The following is a 12,575-nucleotide window of genomic DNA, read 5'->3' on the forward strand; positions in this document are numbered from 1 at the left end:
GAAACTATATGAGAATGAGATACATAAATGGGAGCGCTATAGTTAAGTGGAGAATTTGACAAATCATACTAAATGCTTTGAAGGCAAATAAACTTATTTACTTTGCTTAAAAGAAGTCATATTTCAATTGATAAGTCATATTTTCAAGCTATTTTTGCAAACTTATAATTCAATTTATTACTTAATTCAATAGAACTTTTCAGCCGCCGCCGAATATTTTTAGCCCCGTACGAAGTACAAAGGGGCTTATAGGATTACGATGCCGTGTGTAATTGATGGAATTGGAAGCAGACGGGTTGCCTATGTTCATAGATGACGAATCCGCAATAAAAATTTTGTCTGTCCGTCAAGTCGATATCTTGAGTAAGTCAAATCCAATTTAAAAAAAAAAATCCTCTGAAAGATAGTCGAAATAGTGAGGCTAAGTTCGAAGATGGGCATATTCGGGTCGGCCCTTCGTGAGTTAGGGCCACATAAGTGATTTAAGGTCTTTTGGTGATATTTATGGCAAAACAAACGATGGAAATGTAAATGACATAGCAAATGATAGGTATTGTCAATACCAATCCAGTTTTTTAAATCGGGTGAGTGGACCGTGAGTTAGGGCCTTAGAAGTGAAATGCTACTAGGGCCCTATGTGTATTTTACATAGAACTCGAGTAAATTTCATTCGTTTTTCGTAATTTTTGTTTGATTTGGAAGGTAATCGAAGGCCGAATAGAATGTTGTTGAAAAAAAATTAAATTTGGGTCCTTGGCCTAAGGCCGCTACTAGGGCCCTATGTGTATTTTACATATAACTCGAGTAAATTTCATCCGTTTGTCGTAATTTTTGTTTAATTTAGAAGCTAATCGAAGGCCGAATAGAATGTAGTTGAAAAAAAAAATTGGGTCCTAGGACTAAGACCGGTACTAGGGCCCTATGTGTATTTATACTCAATAAATTAAAATTTTTGGGCTATTTGAAATTTTTGTTTCATTTGAAAGGAACGTCGTACGGGGCTTCGTAATTGTGCTATGCGCAATTTCTAAGATGTACACATTTCATAATAATTTTAATTTAACTACATTAACCGGCGCAATAGGCTTACGGTCAAAGTAGGGTGACAGACGCACTAGGGTCACGTACGCAATAGATATACGGGTTTGTACGGGGCTCAGTCGCAGCAAACGCTCCGACTGTTCTGATGGCTCGTTATAATTAAAATAACCGTTGAAGAAATTTTTGAGTCGGCGTTTATACCTTGCAGAAACTAAAAGCATACAGGTTAAACGCCCTTCAAAGAGTAAAATGTGACGCAAGTCACTGTGTACACTTCCCTGTTAAACAGACGCGATATGTCATCTTAGCCGCGTTTACTTTACATGTAATACATAGACTCTTTCATTTAAAAACATCGTCCACTTTTGTTCGTGTAGCAGTGTTTCATTATAGTATGGGGCAATTAGATTTTGACATCACAAAAATTAGAACAAAAGCAGACTCGACCCTTTCAATAAGCATTTTTTTCAATGTTCGACCAAAAGCCAAGTTTCTAAAGATTTTCTAGAAAATTTATTTTTACCTCATTCCAGATAATTCAAAGTATACAAAGAAGTTAAAACCAGAAAAAATATTTTTTTACTCACGAGAAATGAATTTTTAAAGTAAAAATTTTATGAAAAAATCGACTTTCGCGAAACCAAACTTTGACTTTATACCGCCATATCGAAAGTCCGTATCTCCAAATTTTTGCGGAAAGTGACCTAAAAACATCTTTGGACTATCCTGAACATTTTTTAAGCAGCATGTCATAACTTTTTAATTCCAAGTATTCTTTAGCATGGAACCAATCTGATTCCCAGGAACCTTAAATCGCAAACTGAGAGGTATTCTTGGAACAAGGATATGGTGATGCCAACTTGAAAGCAGAGCTGGCAGAGCTGCTGCTGCCAAATAGCAATACTTTTCAATTTTCCACCAGCCTGCTTCTTTGAGTTACAAACAATTTTTTTTTATCGATGGAGAACCTAATTATAAGACACTTTCTCTCGTATCATATGCCAAAAAAAGTTAAAACTTTTTTTTATAAATCATTTTGAAAGTCACTAAAAACACGAAAATTCGAATAGAAATACGGTATGTCATCAAAAATTTTTGTATTTCGATTCGAATTTTCGTGTTTTCAGTGACTTTCAAAATGATTTATAAAATTTTTTTAAACTTTTTTTGGCATATGATACGAGACAAAGTGTCTTATAATTAGGTTCTCCATCGATAAAAAATTAAAAAAAAAATTTGTTTGTAACTCAATTATGAATATTAGTCACATTTTTGACTAGACATAAATGTTTTCTAAAAAGAAAGTTTTTAGCCCCGTACGAAGTACAAAGGGGCTTATAGGATTACGATGCCGTGTGTAATTGATGGAATTCGAAGCAGACGGTAAGGGCAAAGTGTTTGCCTATGTTCATAGATGACGAATCCGCAATAAAAATTTTGTCTGTCTGTCCGTCACGTCGATATCTTAAGTAAATCAAATCCGATTTCAAAAATTTTTTTCCTTGAAAGATAGTCAAAATAGTAAGGCTAAGTTCGAAGATGGGCGATTTTGGGTTGATCCCTCCCGAAGTGGGGCCCCATAAGTGATTTAACGTTTTCCGAAGATATCTCTGGCCAGTTAAAGGCTACACTTGTAAATGATATGTCAAATGAAAGGTATTTAGAATACCGATCGACAAAAAAAAAGTTCATGGAAATTGGATGACCGACTCGTTTGTTAGATCCCTTGGTGTGAACTAGGTGCAGGGCGGCAAGCCGTTTTTGCTTGTAGGTTGGCCAAATTTTTGAAAGTATTTAGATGGATTTTGCTTTATTAGATAGGTATTGACCGTATCAATCAGGGGAAAAAAGGTTAATGAAATTCGGTTCACCGGAGTGTGAGCTAGGTCTCTTGGAGTGAGCTTATATGAGGCTACTCGGCCGTACAGTGAAGGTGGTGTTTTTTGTTAATATCTCGAGTAAAATTTGACCGAATTTCATGATTTTTTTTTTGTTTGAAAGGTACTAACGAATGTAAAGCAGCCCTACTACTTTCCACCTCCTAACAAAATGGCCGTCGGCCGCCATTTTGGATTTTTGTAAAGAAAGTCACTGATCAGTGGGAAGTGTAGTTTGTGTTACATTTGAAAGGAACGTCGTACGGGGCTTCGTAATTGCGCTATGCGCAATTTTTAAGACGTACACATTTCATAAGAATTTTTCTTTACCGACGTTTACGGCCGCATTAGGCTTATGGTAAGAGTAGGGCGACGGACGAACTAGGGTCACGTGCGCAATGGCTGTACGGGTTTGTACGGGGCTCAGTCGCAGCAAACGCTCCGACTGTTCTGACGGCTCGTTTATTCGAATTTTGTATGGAAATTTACCAAGAAATATGAAAATTCGTGAAATTGGTCTATATTTAACACCTATTTTCCACAAAAACCTTCAAAAATAACTTTTTACTAGTTATAAAACAATTCTAATTCATTTGCAACCGATATTCACTCGTTTTAACACAAATCGTTGAACAAAATTATCGAAAAATTTGCATGGAATTTTCTTTGAGTCGGCCATTCTTCAGCGTGTTAGCAAATTTTCGACATGCGAGAAAAATTTTTGTTTGTTAAAAAAAAAGGTTATGACATGCTGCTTATATAACGTTCAGGATAGTCCAAAGATGTTTTTAGGTCACTTTCCGCAAAAATTTGGAGATACGGACTTTCGATATGGCGGTATAAAGCCAAAGTTTGGTTTCGCGGAAGTCGACTTTTTCATGAAATTTGCCTTTAAAAATTCATTTCTCGTGAGTAAAAATATTTTTTTTTGGTTTTAACTTGTTTTGGATACTTTGTAGTATCTGGAATTAGGTAAAAATAAATTTTGAAGAAAATTTTTAGAAACTTGGCTTTTGGTCGAACATTGAAAAAATGATTACATGCTCAATTTTTTCGGTTTTTCCCGATTTTTTCAATTCCCTGAAATTTTTTCGAAAGGGACTTTTGGGAGATTATAGAGGACCCCAAGGCCTATCGAAAACCGTCGAGTCTAATAAAATTTAACGCAGTAAAATTTAAAACTAATTTCTAGTATAAAAATTTCGATTACCTTTATCCTGGGGAAGGGAATTCGCAGATAGTTCCTCTCTATTGAGAATATTGTCTCTTATAGGAATCACGTCTCTATAATCTGAAAAAAAGGATTTCGTAAAATTATAAGTTTTTAACTCTGTTCAATTCTATCTTTTATATTTATATATTAACAGTAAAAAAAACTTGAAGGGTGAATGTGACGCAAGTCCATGTATCGTCACAGCTGAATTTTTTTATAAAAACAATTTTGACAGTTCAAAACACATTGCAGTACTCAAAAAATGTGCGAGAATTTTTTTAGGAGGAGCTAAATTTCAAATATTTGCCCCCTCCGAATAAAAAATTACAAAGCTCGTGGAGTCTTGGCCAATGCCAATTCTTTAAGACTCATAACAACAGTTAATAGTCGTAGTCAATGACATTGTCTGTCAGGCTTACGGTCTTACGGAATATCTGACATAGCGATAAGGGTGACATTAAGGTTTTAAGGTTTTTGACGATATAACTGATTCAGGCCCGGACTAGCCACACCTCGAGCAACATCTTGATTGGCCTTTTTAAAACTTTCGCTTATTAAAAATATATTCTTGACAAAGCTCATGGAGTCTTGGCCAATGCCAATTCTTTAAGACTCATAACAACAGTTAATAATCGTAGTCATCGACATTGTCTGTCAGGCTGTCAGTGTCAGCTTCATAATAAAAATTAAAAAAAATCGTTGATATTGGAGCTAGAGCCGAATAGTTTGTTGAATATAAATCAAGCGATTTTTGCTCGGGTTGTGACAGAGGCTGATGCGGTGTTAATAGATCCTGTAGCCCGAAAAAGTAAGTGACTCTAAAGACTTCACGGAAAATCCGTGAATTTCGATAAAGGCTGTGTAACTTATAATATAGCTGTAGTTTTTATAATATAGCTGAAAGACTTATAAAAATATAGCTACTAAACGCATATTCTGTTAATGTTGGTTATTTTCATGCAATATGAGTTTCACAGCTATATTATGGATTACAGAGCTACATTATGCACCGTGGTAACATTTTATAGCTAGGATCTGCATATTGTGGCTGTGTACTCTATATCATAGCTGCGTAACACATATTTGACTTATGAAAAATATAGCTGTGTGCTGCATATGAGAAAATGTATGGGATCATGCATTCAAGTCATGATTCGTGCTGTTCGGACTCAATGTTAATATACAAACAAAAACTGTTCTAAAATATCTTGGCTGATTGTAATGAATTATAGGTTATAGTAATACCTTTTCAATACAGTCAGAATCCGTAGAAACACATACGAATGAGAATATCAGAAATTTCACTGCAATTAAATTCGTGATTCTTCGCGCAGTTTCAATTCACTTTCTTTCAGAACCTAGAACAATCCTTGTAGTGACAACTCACAAAAGTGAAATATAAAAACTACACACTTGAATTAGGCTGTGTGCCACATAATATAGCTGCAGCATTTATGTTGCCGTAGCAACGCTTCGAAATAAGAACATGTTAAAGCACAAGCAAAATTAGCACATCAGCAGCGTAGGTGACGGTCGGATTCTCAGGTTAAGCATCAATCGGCGCGGTTAGTACTTAGATGGGTGAAAGTTTGGGAAATTTTTTTATTTCTCGTGATAGATTTGAAATGTGTATAAGTTATACACAGCTATTTTAACTACAATCTCCGCAATATACATTACACAGCTATATGCCAAAAAATGGGGTGCTAAGTCCACTTATAGCCCTCACACGCATATCAGGATTTTCCGTGTTTATTAAAAAATGAAAAATTTAGATCCATAGGTAAATTTTGAGATTTTGAAATTTTGAGTACATTGTTTGCGAAAAAATTGTCAGCAGCTGTAATCGCTTAAAAATATAATGCTTTTATAAAGATTTCTTTTCATCCTTTGCGTAGAGTGACTAATTGTTATACATATCAAAAGGTTATTCATCGCATAATTACGACATTCATGTACAGTAGGGTATTATTGGAAAGAGGCTAGTAGTAACGAGAACGATGTCATTTTCCGATTTTGGATTGCTCCTCACCAGCACCGGCTGAAACTAAATTTTTAAAGTGGTTTAGTGTTATACAATTCAATATCTATTGAAACTCTCCTAACACTGAGTCCAATAGCGAAAGATCGTACAATCACCAACTTGTTTTGTTTTCGAAACAAGTAAATTTTTCGTCATATGGCATGGCCAAAGTATATACATTGGTTGTTTAAAATTTATCGCTCATGTGGTAATTTACTGTGTTAAGATATTCTATTGATTGCAAATGAGGCCAAAACATATTGTTCTAGCAATACTATGTTACTCAGACAAAAAAAAATATGTATCGCAGCTCAGTCAAATTCAAAGACGTTTTTAAGACATTTTCTTTGAAAATTTGGTAATACGAACTTTAAAAATGGCGGTATAAAGCAAAAAAGCCGCTGGGAAATCAATTTTTTCATGAAATTTCGACTTTCAAAAATCATTTCTTGAAAATGCGAACATAACTGTGGATTTACATAGCAACGTAAAAGTGACAGATGCAAAAATTTTCTCATACGGCAACTCGAAATTTCATTCATAATTTTAATTTTATGAATGAAATTTCGGGTTGCAGTATTTAAAAAACATTGCATCTGTCACTTTTACGTTGCTATGTAAATCCACGGTAAGTCTAACTTTTGGAGCCCGTACAGAAATTCTATTTTTTCGGTGAACGCGCTGAGTTAATGAAAGTAAATTTTGACAACTGTTGTTGCAATAAAAACAAAATTTAAATAATTGATTTTCACTATTTGAACACAATGTCATCACTCAAAAATAATTATTATTCATCAACACGAAAATCGAAAACCTTTTTACTTCAAAAATGTCAAGTTTCACTGAAAAGTTAATTCTTCACGGACAAAATCGGCCGTGGAGAATCTAACCTCACAGTTAACTTTGAGCGACTAAAGTTAACATTAGTGAATGAAATAGAATTCTTGTACGCGCCCTTGTGAATTCGACCACTATTGCACAGAACTGTCAATGATTGACGCCGTCGGCACGTCGATTTTTTGTCACTTCACACGAAAAATATTTTCACGGACAATGTATATAATGAAAAATTTAAATCTTAACAAATGATCTGTTGGTAAGGCGCTCGGCTTATAATCCAGTGGTCTGTGGGTCAACTCTTAATCGTGTCATGGTAAATTGTTCTTTAAAAAAAAAAACAAAATTAACGATTGTTAATTGGGTTAGTTATCTGCGTAAAAAATATAAATTCTATCTATATAATGTTGTTGATATCGCTTGACTAGATGAGACACTCTTCCAGAGTTCGGTTCGTTCAGATTCTAAACTTTTTACAAAATACACCACCTATACGACCAAGTGGTGCACACAAGGGTACAATATTCAATTCACTGTATTTGTTCTTCCCCATCTAGCCAAGCGATTTTCAATCCCTTGAAACCCATCTAGCGAATTATATTATTTTGAGGACTCTTGACTATTTTCTTTGGTTCCCTTCTGGACTTTTGAAATTATTCAAGTGGAACAGCTTCGCTGTTCTAGATCATAATAATTTTGACGAATTTTCTAGATTTGCTTTTGGTTCCCTTCTGGACTTTTGGGATTATTTAGGTTGTCAACCAGCAGTTAACTCAAATGGTGATGCAACTGTTATGTCCATGACGGAAAATTGCAATCTCTTACTTTTAAGAATTAATTAAAATAAGAATAAATGACTCAAGTCGCTATACCTACTACCAAAATGATGGCACTAAGTATCCAATAGACCGTGTACGCTTTTGAGAAAAAAGTTTCATATTTCAATAAAAAGAAGATTTACCATGAAAACCATTGAAACAAATATTTAATTTAATATAGAAATTATTGAAAAATATTCTTGCCATCCCGATGCCATCCCACTTCAATTAGATTGAATTAGAATGGATCGGGATATCCTTTTAGTCTCATTCAAATTACAGCTTTTAAAGTGAGATATAAAATCAAGCAGACAATTTTTCAGATATTCTGTTTACACTTTTGTTCTACAGAATAATAATTTACATCAATTAAAAATAAGTTATTTATACTTTACACCGCCTATTCTAATTGCACAATATATGTGAGAATGAGTTTTTCTGGGTTTTGTTCTGTTTCGGTCAATCCGTACAGACATCAAAAACATTATCTTTAGAGTAGAGGTACAATATGTATACTTATCTCGGTATTTATGTAGCTGGTTAAAGACAATCAATTACAATTTCCACTTCGTACCAAAAAAACATATACCCGGCCTGTCGATACCACGGCTTATGGGAATTGTAGAGCTAATGTATGGCTCTATCAGGTCATCTAGACTGATCTATCACTGAAAATGTTGAGTTACCGGCACTGCTGATTTGGGTCTGTAGTTGGTAAATCATAAACCAACAGTTTTTTTTAGTATAAAGTACGAAAATGTCAGTTGTAGTTACAGATTCGTGACTTTACTATTTCACTGTTGCGACTGTTGATTTTACCAGTTTCAATTTTTGTACCTACTTGTTATCGGGGACCATTCTCGCTGTTAATTTTACATATGTTTAGCAATGGTTACCTACTTCTAAGTTTCTTCTTGTAATTTTTCGTTACGAACTGGAGTTGGCAATAAAAACAAATTTTCTGTAATAGTTACGAATTTTCGGTTTTCTACGACTTTCGACAGGTAATGGCATTGGGAACATTGTTTACCAACTGGGACTGTTAACCATTACAAATTTCGGTAATGGCTACGAATTTTCGATTTTCACGATTTTTGGCAGGAAATGGCATTGGGAGCATTGTTTACAGACTTGGACTGGTAACCATTACAAATTTCCTGTAATAGTTACGAATTTTCGAACAGAACAGAAAACTTGTAATGGTTATCAGTACAATTTGTTAAACAATGTCAACAATGTCAAAAATCTATCAAAAATAGTAAAAAAACGAAAATTCGTAACCACTACAGAAAATTTGTAATGGTTAACAATCCGAGTCGGTAAACAATGCCAAAAATCGAAAATTCGTAACCATTACCGAAAATTTGTGATACAATTTGTTCATTTCATTTTTACACAGTTTCTAAAGATTGTCGATATGATTACAAATTTGGGCTGTATATAGTATTTTTGATAAGTAAATCTTGATGTGAAAGTGGAACGTTTTGTAGTGGTATCCATTACGTATTTCCGGATAATGGCTACGAATTTTCCGTTATTTACCATTTTTGCTGTTTAATCGTACTAAAGGTGCTTTCAGTCTAAAAAAAATTCAACCGTTTACAACAAATGTTCATCCGTATACGTAAACTCCGCCTACATTCTATTGTTTGAGCACATCTGTCAAGTACACGGATGAACTAAACGGACGACTCTGAATTGGGCTTAAGAATGATATCTGCCAACTAGGATTTGTAACCATTACAAATTATCTGTTCGAATTACAGAAAAATTTGTAACGGTTACCAGTCCGAGTTTCTGATGTCTTTCTTAATTCTTAATGCTATTAACCAGTAAAAATCCTATCTTTGTTGTTAAATTTAATGTTCCTAATGCTGCTTACCAGCAAAAATGGTAAAGTTACCAACTGAAATGGTAGCAAATTGTTCTGTTAACATTACCAGAAAATTGTAAAATTAACAAACCCACATGTTGCAGACATGTCCAGTAATCAATACGAACCAACCGTAAGCAGAACAATTTCACTGTTGAATTAACTTTTGGTAACATCTACCAAGTATTTTGTAAAATCAACAGAATTGAAATGCTCATTCCAAATCAACCCAGCAATTTTGTAGGATCTATGCAGATTTTCGTAGGACCTACATAGGTTCATTTTCAGTGTAAGCACGAACATTCATCAAAACATTTAGAAACTTTATTGGATAAAAACGCGTTCAGAATATCGATTGATCTACGTATCGGAAAATATATGTGCTCTCGTCACAAATGCATTTGTGGTGAGACGGTTTTTAAGAATGGATCGTATGGTACAATTGCTCTAAAAGAGCAAGACACAATCCCGTGCTGAATTAAATAGCATCATTGCCAAGACGTGTGATCATCAAGATCAAATGTTCCCTCGATATTTCCACATTCTATGGAGGAAGGACAAAAATTGGGTTTGGGACGCAACCTATTCTCCAAAATCATGGTACCATCGTAACTTCCTTTTATTTATCGTGCAATGGGACTCGTAACAAAGTATGGGTACTTTCGGTGATGGCGATAAAGTTTTAAAAAATATTTCAATAATTTCATAATTTCTTGGAACATTCACTAGGAATATCACCTCCTGTGAGTCCATTGTCTGTAGCGGCCGCCGTGATAGACAAATAACAACCTTTTTTCGACCATCGAACCTTCACCACTAGTTACAATAAGTGGCTTTGGACTATTCAGACCACGGGCTGTTTGGGTATATAACCAACAGACCTCTACAAAAAATCTTTCGACTAGTTCCATTTTCAAAAAAAATCCCTGACTATTACTTACGGCTGCAAATTTGTTTTATTATCAAATTACAAACTTCCATTTCTAATTTACTGTGTATTATATTTTTCTATGAGTCGATATGAACAATACTGAACAATACAAACCTTCATTGCCACACACATTGGCAATAAAATATCCATTAAGGCCAAACACAATTGTTGCAAAAAACACATCATTTAATCCAGGTGCTTTCATGCTACAACTTTGAACAACAACACAAGGAGATGGATAAGCGATTTTCTTTTTAAGTTAATACTCGAGTGGGGTTGAACAAATTCTCACTTTAGCATTTTGTTTATTAAAGATTATCACGCGATGCAAAACTACTGAAGGTTTAGTATTTAAAAAAAAAATTGATATAGTTTTCTGAGTCGCAAGTTATATAGAGTATTACACAAGCGGTGTACTGTTCAACTGGACAAACAAATAGCGCACATAAATAGCATTCTTGATATGTAGTAGAATTACAAAATTTTGCTTTGATTTAATGTAAAAATAACACTAAGTAATAGAACTTAATTTAATCAAATGTCAACATATTCAATTCGAAATAATTTTATTATTCCTAATTGATAAAATTTTTTTCTAAATAAAATCAAATTGATCTTTTAACATTCTATCAATAAATATAAAAATTGGTTACTTTTAGCGTTCATTGTAAATGGACACACAACGTTGTCATGAAGTCTACTTGGTATACTTCTTCAATCGTCCACAACAAACTAAACAAATTTCTCAATGAACATATCCGAAAAGCATTTATAAGTTTTTCATGTAGACAAACTTTCCATTCAATGGTCATGCGCAAGACATATTTACGACACCCCACATTCAGTTGTATTTTTCAAAACAATATCTCCTCTCGTAGTATGTATCTCGGGAAAACACCGTCTGTCAGGAAAGCCAATATAGATGCATTCCACATGGTTTTATACGAACGTTATATAGGAAAGAGATTACACTCACACCCATAGCAAAACAAGCAAGTAATGGCCAAAACTTTGTGGTTACTAAATAGACTCGCACGAAATAGCTTATATTGAAATTTTAAAAACTCGATTTATATGGGACCATTATTTATATTCCTATTATTAACAACATTGACCTTTCCTGAGACGCCGACTTTTAAAGGCGGAAAGGGTAAAATGATAAAAAATGTAGGAAACCCTAGGAATTTGAAGACATTTCTCGTCACTCGTTTTAAGTCGGCTTGAATACTGCTCCACAGTTTGGAATCCCCTATACGCTAATCACAGTGATCAGATCGAAAGAGTGCAAAAAAAGTTTACGATATTGTTTTGTTATAAATTTCAAATTGCTAATCCACGTCCTGAATACCATGTGCGACTAAAACGCTTAAAAATGCACTCTCTTGAATCTAGACGTCTGGAGAATGACGAGATCATGCTTTATAAATTAGTCCACAATCTTGTTGATACGTCACTCTGCCAGAAACTCTCTTTTCACAACCCCACGAGACAAACGAGACAGAAATCCATATTCTGCCTGCCAATGATGACCACAAACTATCAAAGGAATGCGCCGGTAAATAGAATCCAACTGAACCACGATATCTATTTTGGGGATCTCAACGTTGTTGGTTCGAATCTACATGCTTACAATAATTTGGTCAGGAATTTTTTTGATTGGTGACCATTTCGCAGACGGTTATTTGGTTATTCTATTCTACCCTGTTCTGGTTTTGTTTTAAATTCTGCTACTGTATATTTTCATTATTACTAGTGTCAAAAAATTTGTAACGTAAATTTAAATTTGATCTTTAATTATGTAAATTATGTTTTTATTCATTGTAATCTGACTGACTTGTTATTGGGCTACGGCCTGTTAGTTGGTCATTAAACGTGAAAAAATAAAATAAATAATACAAAATTGTAATAGGTAGAAATTTCCTTCACCGTCCCATAACTTAACAAAATTAAAAAATTATCACT

The 12,575-nt window shown here is 34.2% G+C and overlaps 1 protein-coding gene across 2 annotated transcripts in view; it reads right to left on the bottom strand.

Moving 5' to 3' along the window:
* The window catches only part of LOC119071460 (neurotrimin), a 116,499-nt gene extending 104,945 nt beyond the window's left edge, over positions 1 to 11,554 (bottom strand). Inside the window, exons 1-2 of one of the 2 annotated variants that reach the window (XM_037176317.1) lie at positions 10,728 to 11,554; positions 4,129 to 4,209 (exon numbers count right to left, since the gene is read on the bottom strand). In XM_037176317.1, the coding sequence (XP_037032212.1) occupies positions 4,129 to 4,209; positions 10,728 to 10,818 (172 nt within the window). In that variant the 5' untranslated portion in view covers positions 10,819 to 11,554. The remainder of the gene's footprint in view (positions 1 to 4,128; positions 4,210 to 10,727) is intronic. The other variant, XM_037176316.1, reaches the window with a different exon arrangement.
* Between the last annotated feature and the right edge of the window lie 1,021 nt (positions 11,555 to 12,575).

Source organism: Bradysia coprophila (genome assembly GCF_014529535.1).
Source record: "Bradysia coprophila strain Holo2 chromosome IV unlocalized genomic scaffold, BU_Bcop_v1 contig_5, whole genome shotgun sequence".
In the NCBI taxonomy this organism is placed as follows: Eukaryota; Metazoa; Arthropoda; class Insecta; order Diptera; family Sciaridae; genus Bradysia; species Bradysia coprophila.